The 18,037-nt window shown below is 69.2% G+C and overlaps 1 protein-coding gene across 3 annotated transcripts in view; it reads right to left on the minus strand.

Annotated features, from left to right (window-relative positions):
- ABCG1 (ATP binding cassette subfamily G member 1) overlaps positions 1-17,544 on the minus strand; it is a 34,785-nt gene extending 17,241 nt beyond the window's left edge. For 2 of the 3 annotated variants that reach the window (XM_037524907.2, XM_037524905.2), the window contains exons 1-2: positions 16,685-16,810; positions 11,348-11,591 (exon numbers count right to left, since the gene is read on the minus strand). In XM_037524907.2, coding sequence (XP_037380804.1) covers positions 11,348-11,591; positions 16,685-16,726 — 286 coding nt within the window. In that variant the 5' untranslated portion in view covers positions 16,727-16,810. Of the gene's footprint in view, positions 1-11,347; positions 11,592-16,684; positions 16,811-17,422 lie in introns of those variants that run through there. The other variant, XM_037524906.2, reaches the window with a different exon arrangement.
- Between the last annotated feature and the right edge of the window lie 493 nt (positions 17,545-18,037).

Here is an 18,037-nt window from a genome sequence, read left to right on the forward strand (position 1 = left end):
CAGAGGAACCGGCGGGTGGAGGGGTCCAGTGGAGGGGTCCGAGCAGGCAGAGCCAAGCAGCCTCACTGGAGGCTTGAACGGGCTTTACGAACAGGAGGAAACCGCCCCAGGGGCGACACTGCAGAGCAGGAAGCCCAGGCCCGAGGGCGCCCAACACCACCGCTCTGAGGTCAGAGGGATGAGGACAGGCCGCGCCCGGGCTGGGGGGCTTGAATCCTCGAGTCCAGGATTCCCGCCCTGATGGCCCAGCACAGGCGTGCGCGCCCAGAGGAGCCCAGGGGCAGCCGGCTGTGCCCGGGGCCGTGAGGAGAGGGGAGGCCGGGCCATGTGGGCTCAGGGCCCTGCTCCGGGCCCAACTTCTCTGTGCTCTAACTCAGGGGGGCTCAGCCCGGCCCGGGCAGCACCAGCGGCGGGCACTCAGGCCAGCATCCCGCCACACCCTGTGGGGACCCAGCACCCCGTCGGAGCCCCGCGGTCATCCCGGTGCCCTCAGGTCAGGGCCAGGCTCTAACTCGGGCCACCCCAGCTTCTGGGGGCAGGAACAAAGGCAACCCCACCCCGGAGGGCCCTGCTCCCTCCCTGCTCCCCAGAGCAGAGGCCAGGGGTGTGGGGGAGAGACAGCAAAGGATCACCTGTCTCAGCCGCACCTGCCTGGAGGCCAGACACCCCGCTCTTGGGTGTGACAGCTCCTCCCACCACACAGCGTCACAAGGAGCCCCAACTTCCTAGGGAACCTCAAAGTCAAAACACAGCAGTAAAATCCGCACGTGCTTTGCTAATTTTGCTTAAAATAAAATGCCCCAGAGTCTCTTATCTGCGCCCACGTTTCTCACCAAGCTACCTTGTGCGCACCCTCGACCGCAGGCAGGCCGGGAACAGGGACGCCAGCACCCGGGGGCTCTCCGCACCCCGGGGAGCTCTTTATGATACAAAATCACGAGGGTCTGTGGGTGTTTCGGCGGCCGGGACACGCCCCAGTGTGCGCCCTCCTGTTGGTGAGCTCGGGGCCTCAGGGGACGAAGGACCACTTGGTGGCTCACACGCAGCCGGGCGTCTTAAGGCAGTCACTTTTGATGTCTGCAGAATGTTCCAGAGACCACCGGCTTATTCCCTGGCCGGCGGGTTGTCTGAGGGGCCCTTCCAGACGTCAGGCTCCCTGCCTCCCTCTGGGGGGGGTGTCTGCTGCGCTGACAAAGCAGCTGAACCCACCCTGATGGCCACGGGTGGTTCCGTCCAGCTCGGTGGGCAGGGAGCCGCCTCGCCCTCCACGTCCAGTCCTGGCCCCTCAGCGTGTCCCCAGCACTCCGGGCACCCTGGGCCACTCCAACCCACCGCCCCCTCTGCTTCCTGGCTTCCATGCAAGGGTGACAATTGTCGCCTCATCACTTTCTTCCTCAGAGTGTCCCGACTCTGGGCCTAGGTCCGCCTCGCGTACCTTCTGAAGGCTGAGCCGGCTGGGCCCCGAAGCCCTGTCCAGCTTGCTCCAGCCCCCTCCGCAGCCCCAGCTACCGCCCTGTGGGCTCCCCAGAGGCGGGCAGCGGGGCTTAGTGGGGGCAGGTCAGGAGACCCGGTTGGAGGCCACCACTACCGTATCAGAAGCAACAGAGAGCAAGAAGGTGGCGGCCCACAGAGTTCACCCACCTTAGCCTCCCGCTGGGACCAACTCAGAGTCTCTGCGGAGAGAGGGATGCATGTCTGTAAACGTCAGCCTGGTGTGTGCAGGCCCAAGCACCCCATTCCCCGCTGGGGAGTCACTGCCGTGCTGGGCCGGGGCTCCCCGATGCCAGTGGTGCAGCCTCAGTGCCCACCGTGGAACAGAGCCACGACGTGCACTCCGGGAGGGCCTCGCAGCCCCACTGCAGCCCCCTCGAGGGTGCAGGGCTGCTGGACCTTCACGCCAAGGGTGGAAATTTCCATCTGGTCACTCCAAAGGTGGATGCTCCGGCCTCAGCCATGGACACATGTCAGCCGGCAGCTGCGGGCTCCAAAGCTCCGGGGTTGCCAGGTCTCCACCTGCTGTCCAGGCTGGCATCTCTGACAGGTGGGGTTGTCAGTCCTAGGGGTGGCCATGTCCAGTCGCCAGAGGACAAGTGGCCGACTGTCTTCCTCACCAAGGCAGGGTCTCAGGGTTTCTGGGGAGAGGCCCCAGCCCTGTGCGGCCAGGGGAGGGGCTCGCTGCCCCAGTCACAACTTCCTCACTGCCCGTGGGCTGGGGAGCTGGGATTCCAGAGCAGGCGGCCTGACCCAGAATCCAGGCTCTTGCCGCCACCAAGACCCAGCCCGCCAGTCCTGGTGCTGCAGGTGTGGCCAGGGATTGCGCTGACCCATAGGAATGGCACCCAGCACCCTCCGCCCAGGTGCTACCCAGGGACGCTCACGCACTGCTCTGCCAGGGAGGGCCAGCGCCATGTCCTCCGGCTGCCCTCGCTTCCTGCCCACTCGCCCACCTCTTTGGGGCAAGGGCATGTGTGTGTCACTGGGAGAGGCCCTGCCACTCCACTCAGGTGACCGCTGTCCAGGAACGGCCACTCTGAGCCAGGCACGGCAGTGGCAGGGGTCGGAGAGACGGACTCAGCCCTTGGAAGCTCAGAAGAAAACACTTCTCTGCCCACAACCATGGGTGGTGGGATCAGAGGAGCCCAGGAAGGGGGCTGCCCCCGAGGGGAGGGTGGGCGAGGCAGGAGGTCCCAGCAGAGGGAGTGGCCCAGGCCCAGCACACGCCCTTGGGAGCAGGCCCCCGGCTAGCCCAGGCGGAGCGGCTGCGGAGGGGGCTGGAGCAAGCTGGACAGGGCTCCGGGGCCCAGCCGGCTCAGCCCTCAGCAGGCACGCGAGGCGGACCTAGGCCCAGAGTCGGGACACTCTGAGGAAGAGAGAAAGCGATGAGGCGACAGTCGTCACCCTCGCGTGGAAGCCGGGAAGCAGAGGGGGCCGTGGTTGGAGTGGCCCAGGGTGCCCGGAGCGCTGGGGACACGCTGAGGGGCCAGGACTGGACGTGGAGGGCGAGGCGGCTCCCTGCCCACCGAGCTGGACGGAGCCCCCGCGGACAAGCTGACGTGCGGAGCTGGAGCAGGAGCCGCACGCTGCCCGGCTAGGCGAGGCCGAGGGGCTGCGGCCCTCAGCCCAGATCCGGAGTGGGCAGTCACGGACACGCCCTCTCGCCCCCCACCCCCTGCAGGCGCCCACCCCTCAGGCGACAACTCCAGAAAGCCAGGAGGGAAGCCCCGTGGAAAGGTCGCCGCCTCGGGCGCTTCCTGCTCTCCACCCTCAGCCGCAGGCCGCAGAGGCAGCGCCCACCTCGCTCAGGCAGGACAGGCCGCGCTGGCCTGGCCGCTCGGGGTGGGTCAGGAGCCCGCGGGGTGGGCGAAGCAGATGAATTAAGGTCCCTACACCCCTAAATGAAGCCCAAAGGGACGCGGCGGCTGTCTGGGGGTGCCCAGGAGGGCACGGCCGGCCCTGCGCCCGCCACCCCAGCGGGGGAGCCCTGGCCCGGCTGCGGGGAGGCCGCCCCAGGGGCTGCAGAGCAGCGGGGAGCGCGGTCCCCCCAGGCGGGCGGGTGTGACTCAGCAGGGCCTGCGGGCTGCGGGGTGACCCTGGATGCCCAGCAGCTGCGTCCTGGGGGACGCCGGGCTCCAAACACCCGGGGCCGCTCCAGCCCCCCTTTCCCTCCACCCCCCCCCACCCCGCGCCTCCGCAGGGGCTGTGCGGAGCCCGGAGTCGGAGTCAGGGCCCCGCCGCGGCCTCAGGCTGGACAGCCCCTCCCGGCCCGGGCGGTGTCGGGCGCGCAGGCCGTGCAGGCCCCTCGCCCCTGCGGGCAGAGGAGCTGGGGGGGCGGGGGGGGGCCAGGGCCGCCCCCAGCGCGCTGGAGCGAGTCTTGGGTCGGATTAAGCAGCGGGAAAGGCCCCGCGCTCTCCGCGCCCGGGTGCGGGCGGGGGGGGGGGTGGGGGGCGCTCGGGGTCCGCAGGCCGCCCGGGACCGCGCGGGGCGGGGGCGCCGCATCCTCCGCCGGGGTCACTCGCGGGCGCTGACCGCCAGTAACCCCGCGGCGCGGCCACTGCGCACGCGCGCCGCCCGCCCGTCGCCCCGCCCCCGCCCCCGCCCCGCCCGCGCGGGCACCTGCGCCGGCGGCCCCCCCCCGCCCCCGGCCCCGCCCCGCCCCCGGGCCCCGCCCCCCCACAGCCCCGGGCCGCAGCCGGAGCCCCCGCGGGATGCGGGATCCGCTCCTCCTGCGCCCCCGCGGGAGCGGCGCGGGGAGGCGGGAGGCGCAGGTGTCGGGGACGCCCGGGGGAGCGTGAGCCCCACACGGGGCGAGGCCCACACCGCCCGCCCCAGCCCCCGGGCACCCCAGGGGGCGCGCCCCACGGGAAGGGGGGCCCTGCGCGCCCCGGCTGCGCGTCTGCCGGCGGGGTGGTCCTCGGGGAGGCTGGCCCGGGCCTGCGGTCCGGCCCAGTCTTCATCCGCCCCGGGTCCGCCCGCCCGCCCCCCGCCCCCCCCCCCCCCCCCCCCCCCGCACGCGGAGGGGCTGAAGCCCGGGGGCTCAACATTCCCCACAAAGGCAGGCGCGGAAGGGCCAGCCGCGAACCCCGCATGCCCCGGCGGGTCCCTCCCAGACCGCCCGAGGCCGCCCGGTGCCCCACGGCCAGGGCCGCCCCCGCCGTCGGGCTCCGGGCCTCCCCGCGCGGGGACTCCCGCGCTCAGTGCGGCCCCTTCCCTCCTCGCTGAGCTCGTGTCAATGCCGAGGTCATGCTTGTCTGCAGCGTCCCGAAAAGGAGAACCTGGGCCAACCCGCGAAGCTGCCACAGCCCAGAGCATGATTCCCCCCAAGCATGATTCCCCCCGAGCATGATTCCCCCCGGGAGCTGCCAGGTGGCCCAGCAACGGCTCCCGCCGCCCGTGCTCCCTCAGCAGCGGATTTCAGTGGATCCGCCTGTTCTGCTCCCCACTCTCTCTGGTGAATCCTCTCAACCCCCAGTCTGGCCTGCACCCCAGTTCTTATATGAATAAATAAATAAATCTTAAAAAAAAAACAAAACAAAACCGAAAAGCAGAACCTGGGCCCGCAGACGTTCGTTACTCAAATCCAGCCTGCGGCCAGGCAGGTGCTTTTCCACAGACTCGGTCATGCAAACCCAGGGGCCAGGGCTGGTGGCTGGAAGGCTCAGACAGCGCTGGCCACCGTGGCGGGGTGAGCAAGGACTGCTCCGGGCGGAGGGGTCAGCTGCCCCGAGGCCCTCTGGGCTCCAGGATCCAGGCCCTAAATAGAGGCCTGGGCTGGACATAATCAGTCTTGCAGTCACGCCCGCACAGCTGGATGTGGGCACCAAGGCCACCAACCCCCCAGAGCACAAAGGTGGCTGCCGTCGGCACAGCTGGCAGAGCAAGACGTGAAAGTGACGGCTGTGGTGTGAGGCAGCCCGGCGGGGTGTTGGCCGCTGTTCTGCACGTTGAAAACGCCTCTTTCTCACAGAAGGAGCAGGGACACTGGCCTTAGGCACCTTGAATGCGCAGGGAAGCTTGGGGGCTTCAGCAGCCGGGTCGGACAGAGAACACCCCTCATCCCACGAACCCCTAGTCTGTGCAGGACAGCCTTTCCCCGGAGACCTGGTCTGCCCGCGTGGGTACCTTTGTCCTAAACAGGCTAACCTGTTGATTCTAGAGCTGAACTCAAGAAGACAGGTGCACGGTTACTAGACATTTCCCCTTCCAACTCATAGACAAAGGAAGCGGCTTCGTGTCTAGCAGAGCTGGATCATTATTTGGCCTGGGGGGATTGGACCCTGGTTGTCAGAGAGGACTGGAGAGCGTGAACTTTTCAAGCCACGGTGTTTGGAGTGGCCCGGGGAGGCCGGAGGGGCCCACACCAGGGGTGGCAGCAAGCCCTCCAGAAGTGAAAGCGATACTACCCGCGGCCGAGCACTCAGCAGAGACCAGGGACTGAAAAACAGAACTTTCTCAGAAGTGACAAAGTGCTAGTGAACATTTGCAAATAAGGAAACCGCCAGTGCCAGTGACCCCACAGCGAAGCAAAGGAGCCCCCGGGCCACGGCCGGAGATCAGCCAGGCTGGGTCGGGGATCAGCGCGCTTCTGGGGGCCACACTCGAGAACCACAGGCCTCTGACTGCAGGTCCCGGGGTGACGGTCCGACTCCCCCGCAATGGCTTGGAGAGGGGGTGCGGGCTGGAGACTGCGTCTAGAGCCCGAGGAGCCGAAGTTCTCCCTGCAGACCGGGCCTTGACTGCGGCCTCTCCCACTCCCCTGCCTGCGTCTGCACCAGCATCTCCCCTCGCGGCCTCTTCTCAAGCCCGTCTCCGCCCAGTCAGGAGGAGGACCGGGGGCTGTTCTGGAGGGCCTCAACACCGCCAAGGGGCCTGAGTGGGCAGCCTGCTGCCGCGAGCCTCCCTGGGCAGGCCCACGTGCTGAGCCCCCGAGAACAGACCCCGAGGAGGAAGAGAGGAGCCCAGTGTCAACACCCAGCCTCACGCAGGGAGCCCCGGGGCACCCTGGGCCAGGCCGCCGTAAAAGACCAGCCACGACCTCCAGCCGGACGGCGCTGGGTGCTGGGGTGCCCTCCTCTCCCCAAAGAAGGCCTCCCGGCACGAGCATTTCCAAGAAATATAAAAGGACTTGCTCCTTTAGGGGAATATCAGTTCCCTGGGGGCCGGAGCCGCTCACCCCACCGCAAACCCAGAGCTGCCTGCCCGTCCCATCCTGCCCAAGCGCCCGGTGGAGCGGGCACCCCGCGCTTGGGTGGCATCCAGCCTGCCCTTGATGGAATTCCTGAAAGGGGGTTATTAATGGCACATTCCACTCACAGGAGCCAGCCTGTCTTCACAGGCCTGATGAAATCGTTGTAGAAATTAAGAGAAAGCAAACTTTAACTTGAGAAGGGCGTTCAGAGGCATTTCCATAGCTTAGAAGCAAACCAGAAGGATAATCGGCCGTGTTGCTACCCGGAATGTTTAACTCCTTGTTATTTGGCAAGAACGGGGCTGGGACCGGGTTTCATAGCCGGAGGCCGTAGCCCAGCCCCTCGCCTGAGACGGCGGCCCAGCGGCCCAGCGGCCCAGCGGCAGGAAGGAGGCCGCCTAAGCTCCAGACGGTTTCTTCTGTTCTCGCCACCACCAGGACCCTTGAGAGGGGATTTGATGCCAGCCACGGGCCGAGTGAGGACGCAGGGAAAGAGGGGGCCGGTGGGACCCGGAGCCGGGCAGCCGCTGCGGAAAGTGATCTGGGTTCACCTTAGGACGCTAGAGACGGAAGCGGACGGCCCGGCCACCCTGCCGCGTCCACCTGCAGGACAGGCGGTGTCTGCTCCCAAAGCCAGCGGCCCCTCCGCTCCCAGAAGCGCCACTCCCAGTGGCCGGCCGGGGCGTGGGCGCAGCCTCCGTGCCCGCAGGAGGACGGGCCAGGAAGAGGGGGGTCCCTCGCTGCGGAGTGACCGGCCGTGAGGAAGGCGGAAACGCTGCCTTTCCAGCAAAGTGGACGGAGCTCGAGGGCGAAGCGCGGGGAGGCAAGCCGGAGACCGAGAGGGGTCGGGTACTTATCCAACGATGGCTTGACCAAGCAAACAGGGGTGAAACGACCCAAAACGGATGAAGGCAGGCAGCGCCCAAGGCTGAGGGGCAGGGAGAAGGACCGGGTGGACGCACGCGCGGCCAGCACCCCGCTGAGGGGCCGCCAGGGCCTCTGCAGGCCGGGAGCTCCCTTCCTGCGCCAAAGGGGTGGCCAGCGGCACTCGAGCAGACTGGGAGGGACACGGATGGCATGGGCCGTCCAGGCCTGGGGTGGCTGGGCAGTGGTGCCGAGGCGCAGGCACCCCCCGCCTCCCGCTCCTGCAGGGTCAGGTGCCCACGAGGGCCTGCTCGGGCTCAGCCTCGAGTGGGAAGACCTGCGCATGGGGCAGGATGGGCTCGAGCCCTGCGGGGCTGGTTCCATGTTACTCTGGGGTTCCCTGGGGGGGGCAGCATCTCCAGGGCACCCCGTGTGCTTACTGCACCCCTCACATCACACCCACTGCAGTGTAGAGACTACAGACCCCTGTGGGAGGGAGCTGGCAGAGCCAGAGCGGCCCGCGGCCCCCGGGAAGCTCCCCACCAACAGCGAGTGTCCGGAGCCATGTGCAGACTCGGCAGGGGCGGGGGAGCAGGGCAGCCCCGCCAGCGGCGGGGCATCCCCCGACACCGGGGTCTGTGTGACCCGCCCAGGTGCACGCTGGCCCCGATCATCTGTCCTGTCAGCGGGCGCCGCGTGGGCGAGTCCTCAAGGGGAAGTAATTACTGTATCCGAAGCCGGAGACGCTCTCCTCGGGCCCGCGTCCTCCCGAGAGCAGCTCTGAGCACAATCACGTTCCCTACTAGGAATCTATTACGCGATCTCGCCTTCCCTCCGAAGACATCATTAATCACATGAAAATGTAACTGCAATTGAAAACACAAGATGTTTTGTCGACGCCGCAGTCAAGGCCTGGTGATTGTCAAGTGCAAGAATTTTCTGGAATCAGTCCTCAGAAAGGCTGGCCTGATCCATGGCCCCTTCCCCACGGGCCTTCCCTGCGTGGTCAGCGCCGAGCTTGCCGGCGTCTGCATCAATGTCCTGGCTCCCCGGGAGCTGGCCGCGGCCGTGTCCCTGCGCGGGCAGAGTCCCATGAGGCGCCAGGCTGCTGGGCCAGCGTTGGTTCTGGCCTCGAGCATGTGGCCTCCGCCCCTGGCTCCTGGTCCAGACCAGGCTGTGTGGACACTTTTGGGCTCTTAGCAGTGGGTGGCCTCTCCCCTCACGACGCTGCAGTGAGGGCAGCACGGAAAGCTGGACACCGTGCAGAGGCAGGAAGACTGATGCGATGCGAGGAGAGAGAGAGCACAGGCCTCAGGGCCCGCCACATCACAGAGATGCCGCCAGACACAAGGGGAGGCTGGACGGGCGGCCCGGCCGGACCCCACCAACACCAGAGCTGAGACAGTGGCCAGTGCCGGGGGAAAGAGTGGGGAAGGCCAGAACCCGTGGCGAGGATAAAGGGCAGCCCCTGAGCTGGGGGCTTGGCAGGGACAAGAAGGGGGGAGAGGCACCAGGTAGGATAGGGACCAGGTCCACAGGTGCCAGCCCGTAGGCCCTGGGCAGCCCCGATGCCCTAGTTCAGGCTTGGTCTTGCTTTCATTGCCCGTCCTGGTGGCAGCTCTTAGTTGGTTCCCAAGTTCTGAGCATGGACGGAGAGCTTAAGAGCCTGCTGGCAATGGGGGGGGGGGGGGAGGCTGAAATGCACATCACAGCCGAACCCTCTCATTTGGAAAGGAAACTCCCGTTCTCTGGCTGTGGCCTCCAGCCTGATGGGCAGGCAACGTGCCAGGAGCAGCAGAGCGGCCCTGTGAGCCCGGGCCCAGGAGGGGCACCTCCTCTCTGTGGCTACGGGGCCCACAGGCCGTGTGCCAGGTGGGCACTGGGGCTGCCTAGGGCCTGTTGCCCTGGGCCCCGGGGTGCCTCCCCCGGCTCTCCTCTTGAGTGCGAGGGTGGACGAGTATTTCCCACCCTGAAGCGGGCGCCATCTCAATCCTGGACCGCAGGCGCCAAGAACAGGAGAAGACAGGGCCAGCGGAGGGCAGGGGCCGGACAGGGGCTGCTGCTGGGGGTGGGGGAGTCCCAGAGTCAGGCCATGGCAGCTGAGGAACCAGGCAGGCTTCCTCTTCAGCGCCCGCATGTCTGACTCACAGGCCGGTCCCTCGGGGCCACTTCCTCCTCCTCCCCCCGCAGAGCCCATGCGGGTTACTACAGGGCAAGTGTGTGTCAGGTAGCCGCCTGGGCTGGGCTTCCTGGAGGGCTGCTGGGAGTGGAGAGCAGTGCCGCCTGCTAGGAAACAGGCCGGCGCTGCCGGCCGCTTGGGGGACGTGAGCCGGGGCACCGGAGGCCACGGCCTGCTCCTCTCCCCTGCAGCACTGCCGGGCCCCTGCTCGCGGGCTCAAACCACCACCCCCGGATCCACACCCTCGCGTCCACCCTCGGAGCTGTCTGGGCGCGGGACCCGGTCAGGCCCGTCGACCATCGTCGCGGCCTTTGCACGGCGCAGGTGACGGACGGACGGACAGACAGACGGCGGCTCACGGCTTTGCCATACTTTGTCTATAGAAAACCAAGCCACGGCGTTTTCAGTAAATGCCTTCCCCGCCTGAGAAGGACGAGGCTGTCAGCGCCGGTTACTCCTCGGCTGACACTTCAAAAGGCTCAAACAAGTGGGCCCAAGCCCCAGTCTGCCCCCGAATTTCTTTCTCACAGAGGCTGGCATGGCCTGGCACAGGTCAGGTAACGGGCTACCCAGGCAGCTGTGGGGAGGGGCAGCACAGACACACGCACAGACACAGGCGTGCAGGCACACACGCGCAGCCGCGCCCGTGGGGCCCCCTCCCCAGCCCAGGTGGGGCCAGGCTCGAGGGCGGCCCCAGGGCCCAGAGTGCCCTGCCCCGGCCTTCCGGGCTCAGCGTCCAGAGAACAGGAAGACAGAGGCGGGAGGAAAGGAAAACGCAAGAGCAGAAGTGGGCGCGGTAGGACGTCTTCAGAACGACCACGCTCCAGCTCTTCCAAATGACGATGGAAACCCGTCGTCACTTTTCTTGTTCCAAACGCCTCAAAGACTTTCAAGGTGCTCTATGCGGGCCGCGGTTTCCCGGTGGCGCGTGATGTCGGATGGCCCGGCGGGCCCCAGCGGGTCCCCCGGCCGCCGGCAGGATGTTTGGACACCACCCCCCGCACCGGGGAGCCGGGAGTGAGCTCCCGGGAAGAAGTGGGTCAGGCTGGAAAAAGAAACACCAGCCCAGGAGGCCCCGACGCTACACGCTGGAAACTGCGAGCCGGCAAAGGGAGGCCGCGGTCGCCACACACACCCCAAATCCCCATCTCCGTCCCATGGCCGAGCCGCGGCCGCCCCGGTGCCCTCTCACGCCGCCGGCTCTTCTGCCTTTGATTTCCATGGCTCGCTCGACAGCAGCTTATTTCCACGCCTGCCCCCGACACCACCCTCGAGGGGACTTTCAAAGATCAGTTTCCAGTGGCGGTCACTCCAGGTCACTCACCGGCGACCCTGGGCCACTTCCCACAGGGACACTGGGCACCTGCCTTCCATTTTCTGCGGAGACGTTACAAATTAGCCCCGTCTTGAAAGACTAACACAGACGGCATCCGGGGAGGCGGACCCCCAAGCGTACCCAGAAACCAGCCGGCGCCGTGGCACGCGGGCCTGGTCATCTCAGCCAGCCCGCTGGTTCCGGCGGCGAGCAGGGGGCGGAGGGCACACGGGCGGCGGGTGACAGCCTCCCCGCTCCCCGGCCCGGCTCCCCCGACGACCCGGCCTTTCCCGGCCCTCCCTACCTTTCTTCCTCCACCAGGGCCCTTCGGGGACGGAGTAGGAAAGGTCCTTGAATTCTATGTTCACCGCCGCCCTCCGGGGCAGGGAGGAGAAGCGCTGCGCCTCGGTGAGGCTGTTGTCCACCTTTTTCAGATGTCCCTTCAGCAGGTCGGTCTCGCTGGCCTCCATGCTGCCGGACACCACCTCGTCCACCGAGACGCACACGGACTTGGGCTCCGTCCCCGCTGCAGAGTAGCTGCTGGCGTTCTGGAAAGCGGAGAGAGACGCGCGGTTAGCAGCCGCCCGGGGAGGAGCGCGGCCCCGGCTGCTGGGCTCAGGGCCAAGGGCCGCTCAGGGGACTCTGAAGCGGGGCCCCGCGGAGGCCGGAGCTGGCCTGGGCTGCCCTCCGCGCTAGCCTCCGCCTCCTTCAACGCAAAAGAGGCTTCAGTGAACCCTGGAGCCCGCCGGCCGCGGCCACGTGTGACTCGTAAGCTCGAATCACAAAATGAATCTGCAAACCTTCAGCCTCAAAGGACGACCTGTCGGCCCCCATGAAAATGACAGACCTGTGTCTCGTCAGCAAAAATCCAGGAAAGGCGCGCGTGGCCCCATAGAATGTGCAACGCAACTGACTGAACACGCGGGCAGAGCACGGCAAACTCACCCTCAGACTCTGTGGAAAGCACGCTTGTTACGAGGGGGAGCAGGGCGAGGGCCAGGGACGAGGACAGACGGGGTCAGGCGTTGGCTCGGAGGCCGGGTGGGGGCTGAGGGAGGCACCCACGGAGGGGCAGCACGTCGACAGTCACCCGAATGACCGACAAATGCACAGCGTACGACGGCCCCTGCACGCTCCCTGTGAGGCTGACAGCAGCCTCAGGAGCGGGGTTGCACCTCCTGACCCCGCTGCATCTGGGGGAGCTAGGCTTGGCCTGACCCTTTCAGTTTCCCATACCCCAGCTCCCCTCGCTCACTGTGCCTTTACCAGAGATGTCGGAAAGGTGGATCGTTTTTCTCCATTGTACAAATGAGTAAACTGAGGCACAGGCCATTCAAGGCACTTGCTCTGAACCCCACAATAAAGGGGGGGCAGACAGAAGCCCAGAATTTGAGCCGTCAGAACACAGCGCTCGTGGCCTCCTGAGGGCACCTGGTGTTTTCCAGGCAGCGTGGCCTCGCAAGCCCCCTGCTCCTCTAAGCACGCGCGCAGGCGCGCCGGGCAGGGTGTCCGAGCAGAGGAAGGGAGGCCAGAGCACATCGACACGCTCCAGGCGCTCCCAGAGGACGCAGGCTGCACAAGGCTCTGCTGGGCCTTTTCTAGCTGTCTCTGGAGCCCACCACGCCCCCTGGTGCTGCTGGGCCTGGGGCGACGCCCCTCTGGGCGGTTGAAGGCGGTGCCCTCGCCGAGGGGCCTGGGTAACCTCTCTGGTCTCGCCGCCTGGGGACACGGTGTGTGGCTATGTGTCCGAGGAGGAGCCGAGTGTACTTGCGCTTTTCTTTGGATTCTTGGGTGTTTCTTTGAGTCAAAAGCCTTTGATCATTTCTGTCTCAAGTCAAAGATCCAAAGGAAACCAGAGAGTAGACGGACCCAACAGGCCCCGCCACCTGCCACTGCCACTCCGGCTCGCGCGTCCTCTCCCGTCTTGGCTGTTGTTGAAGCTGGTGTTCCTCGTCGGGGCCTTCGAGGGTCTCTCTAGCTTGGGGGTGTCCACACACACACACACACACACCCTCCCAGGCATCTCTCACCTCTGAACACTTCACCAAATCAAAGCCTAGCCCACCCGCTGCACACAGTGTGGACACAGATGCACGAGTGGGTTGAGGTGGCCGCACTCACCGGCCTGCGCCGGCCAGGCTGGGGGCCGCTCGGAAGGCTCAGGTTCCTGACGTGGTCGGGAGGGTCATGCCAGCCTGACCCGGGCCCTGGGCGCTTGGTGTGAAGGAGCTGCTGCAGGGCGCACCCCTGCCTGGTGCCCGGCCCCTGCCTGGCCTTGGGGAGCAGGGGGGGCGCCAGCCCGGCCCCATGCCCTTGGCTTGGGCGCCTGAGAAGGAAAGTGCGCTTGGGCCCGGCACCAGAACAGGCACCAAGTGCTTGCCTCTTGTCCCCCCAAGCCTGCCCTTCGGGGTCACAGGCTGTCCTCTGATTCTGCAGGAGCTGGTAGCACGGTGCTGGCCCAGGGGCCACCCCCCCCCCGGCCCCCCTGCTCAGCACTAAGACGAGCTAAACCTCTGCTTTGCAAACCACATCCAGGCTGAGGCACCAGGAGCCCCACTCGCGTGGCTCAGTGGGGTGGGGACAGCTGCCCATCCCCCGGCCACCCCTCGACCGGCCTCCAGTGTTCCAGCTGCGAGAACCACCTGCACACCCCCCGTGCCATGTGGCCATCACCTCGAGGCAGCCTGGGCGCAACCAGCACTCACAGAGGGGTGGGCAGTGAGACCCCCTCCACCGGCCACGGCAGAGGCCACACCTGTGTCCCCAGGCTTGGACGCCCCCCTCCGGACTGGAAACTATCTCCTCGTTGTCATTCATTCATTCACTCATTCACGCAGTGGTTCATTCAGACACGGAGCACCGGGCTCGGCTGCACACCGGTGGCTGGAGCTCAGCGAGCTCAGGCTCAAGTCTGGGACCTGGCAAGAGTGTGGGCATCGCCACAGGGCGAGGCCAGAGCTGGAGGCGGGACACGCGCAGCCAGCCAGGGCGGGGGCGCTGGCATCCAGTGCGTCTGAGGAAATAAAATGCCCCTGATCTCTGGAGGTGAGGTGGGGCGTCCCTGCCAGGCTCCTGCCAGGGGACAGTCTGTGGAAAGCTCAGAGAGAACCATCGGCCCTGGGAGGGAAGTCCAGGGGCTCAGGCCTGACCGGGGCAGGAGCAAAGGGGGCGTCTGGAGCGGGCACTGGAACCTGGTTGAGAGGTCTTTGGGGAGCCAGCGAAGGCCAGAGCCACCCCTGGGACCCTGTCCTGCTGCCACGTGGGCGAATGCGGGGAAGGAGTCGAGGGTCCAGCCAGCGGCACAGCGCTGGGGCCCAAGTGATTTGGGGGGGGAGCGAGAGCAGAGGCAGCGTGGAGAGCTTACTATCTGGTTGTACACAGGCCGCCCCCCCCCCCGGGAGGTGAGTGCTAGAAACAATAGCGACAATTGATGTGGCTGCTGCACAATGTGCCCCAAACTCCAGGCTGCGGGTTTGCATCACCCTCGCAGGGGCACTGCCACCCCAGCTCCTCACTGTGGAGGGGGATCCACAGCACAGAGGGCGTGGGCCCTAGTGGGGCCAGAACCCCAGCCCAGCAGTGTCCCCACTCGACTGTTCGTGGCTGTTAGGGCGCGCTGGAGGTGACCTGGGTCAGCCCAGCCCTGTCCTTTCCAGGGAAAACGACCACACAGCCCACCCCGGCAGAGCAGCGGCAGGGCACACACCTTCCCCACCTGTGCTCCGAGGGGAGCAGCGCCCCCCACCCCGTGACTGAGGCCACCTGGCGAGGCGGGAGGCAGCGCCTGCCACTGGAAATAGACCAGCTCTCTGGAACAGCCTCAGATGGGACCCGCGGCGATGTGGGTTACAGCTCCTGGCCCGGCCTCCCGGCTCATTAAAAATAAAACAAATAGGTGCCCGCCCCTCTCCTCCCGGCCCCTGCAGGTCCCTCTCACCGGGCACTGCCCCCCCAGCTCGCAACCGCTGCTGCCGAGTACACTAAATCGGTCCACCTGGGGGTGCGGGGTGCCAGGCTGCCCCCCAGGGCTCCCGCTGCCTGTTTGCTGGAGGGTTTTCTGTGGGGCTGGTTTGAATGCTGGCAAAGGGAGATGCCCACTTAGCCGGGAGGGGCTCTGCAGTCGCGCCTGCCCGCCCGGCCGCGGGCAGTGGAGGCAGGAGCCCTCGCCCCGCGCCAGGGACGTCAGGCCAGAGAAGGGCAGGACGGCTTCACGTCCCCGGGTCACCGCGGCCGCCTCGGTGCCCGCCCAGGGCGCTGGGCCGGTGCCCCCTCCGGGAGCCCTGGGCACCCCGGCACCTAAGGGAGAAGGGTGCTGAGGAGCCTCCTCCAGGGCCCTGCCCCGGGGGTGCCCGGAGTCCTGCCCCACTCTGGGCCGAGGGCGGGTGCCAAGAGCCCTCACGGCCCGGGGCGCGGGGTGCGGCGGGCACCGGCCTCTCAGAGGCCCGTGGACAGGCCGGGACAGAACTTGTCACGCGCAGCCCAAGGGGCGAGGCTTTCTGGGGCGAGCGCGACTCCCCAGCCGACCGGCGCCCCCAAGGCCCGGCCCGGGCGCCGCAAGCCGAGGCTGGCATCGAGGGGCCCCGCCCGCAGGCGCGTCCCGGCGACCTCCCCGCGCCCCGGCACAGGCGCGGCCGGCGAGGCCAGGAGGACGCGCGGCCCGAGCGGGGCAGCGGCCGCCCGGTGCCCGGGACGGCGATGCGGGAGGGGCGGGCGCTGGCCGCGGGGCCCGGGGGGTGGGGGGGTCGGGGGAGGGGGTCCGGGCCGGGGCGCCCCGGCGGTGGGCCCCGCGCGGTCCTCGCACAAGGCGCGCCGGGCCGGGCCGGGCCGGGAGGCGGAGCGTGCGCGCCGCGCCGGGGTAACTGCCGGTCACGCCGCGGGGCGGGGGCGGGCGCGGGCGCGGGGGGGGCCGGGGGGGGCGGCCGGGCCGCGGGCAGGACTCGCGGACCCCCGGGCCGGCCGGGCGGGCGGGGGCGCCGACCCGGAGGGGCCGCAGCGCAGCGCAGGGCGGGCGGGGCGCGGGCCGGGGGCGCGGGGGTGCGCAGCGGCCCCGGGGCCACGGTCCTGCCCGCGGGACAGTCCCGGGGTGTCGCCGAGCGCCCGCGCCGGGAGCAGGACGCGCCTGCCCGCCCGGGGGGCCCGAGGGGCGCCGGCTCGCCCCCCGCCCGGCCCCACCCCGCGGGCCCGGGAGGGCCGCCCCGGGGAGCGCGGGCATCGGCGCGGGCTCGCGGGGCGCAGACACCGCTTTTGTCCCCCCAGACCGTGCCCGCAGCTCCGGGGGGCGGCGCGCGGCGTGCGGGCGCCCGGGACGGACCCCGCTGGGGCCGCCCCCCGCCCCCCGCCCCCCGGCGGCTCCGCAGCGGCCGCGCGTCTCGAGTCCCCGAGCGGGGGAGGCCGCCCGAGCCCGCCCGGCCCCGAGCACCCCGCGGCCCCGAGCACCCCGCGGCCCCAGCATCCCGCGGCGCCAGCACCCCGCGGCGCCAGCACCCCGCGGCCCCAGCAGCACCCCCGCGTCCCCAGCAGCCGGCGGGCCCGGGCGGGCGGGAGGCGGCGCCGGCCTCTGCGCGCCGGGCGAGGTGCGGGTCTGCGCGTCCCCGCGCGCCCCGGAGGCGCCCCGCGCGGAGCGGAGGCCGCGCGCACTCACCATGGCGGTGCCGACCGAGAAGGCCGCCATCAGACAGGCCATGCCCCGGGGCCGAGGCGGCGGGACCGGGCGGCGGGACCGGGCGGCGGGACCGGGCTGCGCTCGCTCCTGCCGGGGCCGCTGCGCCCTCGCCGCCTCCTGCCCGCGGCCGGCGCCCCGCCCGCCGCGCCCCGCCCCTGCCCGGCCCTGCCCGGCGATTGGGCGGCGCGCGGCGCGGGCGGCCGGAGGCGCGCGTGCTCTTGTTTTGCTCCGCGGGGCGCTCGCCCCTCCGGGCCCCGCGCCCGCGCCCCGCGCCCCGGCTCCTGCGCCCGCGGGCGCGCGACCCCGCACCCCCAGGCCGCGAGCCGGACGGCCGGGGCAGCGCCGCGCTTGGGCCCGCGCGGGCGCCCCGCAGACCTTGGGCCTGGGCCGCGGCCGCCAGGCCTGGGATCCCGCGCGGCGGCCTGGAGCCGTCTCCAGTCCAGTGCTCGGCACCCCTGCCGGCCGGCCGGGAGCGCGAGGGCTCGAGGAGGCCGCACGGGGACCCCCGCGGTGCCCGGCTCAGGGGCGCGCAGAGCGGGGGTCAGGAGCCGGGCCTGTGCCCGCCACCCCGCCCCAGCGCCGAGCGAGCTGGCCTCCGCGGCCTGCGTGTCCGTGCCCGCCGAGCTGGGGCCCTCGGCGCAAGGAACCACACGCCCCGCACCTCTCACTCGGCCCCGCCTGGAGTATCGGGGGGCCCGGCCGCCAGCGCCCTCTTACTTGTGAGCAGGACCGGCTCCTGGTCTCCATGGGGACAGGCTTCTTCCTCCCCTCCTCAGGCCAGTGCTTTGTTCACGCTCGGCCGCTGCCCCTGCCCGGCACACCTGGCCGACCTCTCCCCACCACCTGCAGGTAAACCCTGCCGGTCTCTGCCCTCGCCTGGCGGGCGGCGTGGCTTTCTCGTGCCAGGCAGGTGGACCCCACACGCCAGGCCTGCTGGCCACGGCCAAACTCTCCCCTCAGATCTGAGGAGGGGACGGTCACGCCCTGTGAGCTCAGGGGCGGCCCCGCAGCTGTCACAGCCGTCTCCTCGGAGACCCCGTCCCAGAGCTCGGGTCCACCGTGGCCGCCAAGGAAGACGCTGCCTGCGGGTCTTCCGTCTGGTGGGCAGCGGCGTCCGGGCTGGTCCAGCTCCCCCCTCCCTGATGGCTCCGGGCTCCGCCTCACAGCGCCAGCCCCTCCTCCTGGCAGGCCCTGGGGTACCTGGCGCTGGCCCAGCGCGTCCTCCAGGGCTGCTCTGTCCACCGCGCGCCCCACCCCTCCAACAGTGCCTGCCGCAGAGCGCCTCCTTCCACCGCCCCCACGGGGCCACCCCCCAGGGTCCCCGGCGCCACG

The sequence above is a fragment of the Talpa occidentalis genome, unplaced genomic scaffold, assembly GCF_014898055.3.
Source record: "Talpa occidentalis isolate TD23 unplaced genomic scaffold, MPIMG_talOcc4v2.1 talOcc4.4, whole genome shotgun sequence".
NCBI classification, from domain to species: domain Eukaryota; kingdom Metazoa; phylum Chordata; class Mammalia; order Eulipotyphla; family Talpidae; genus Talpa; species Talpa occidentalis.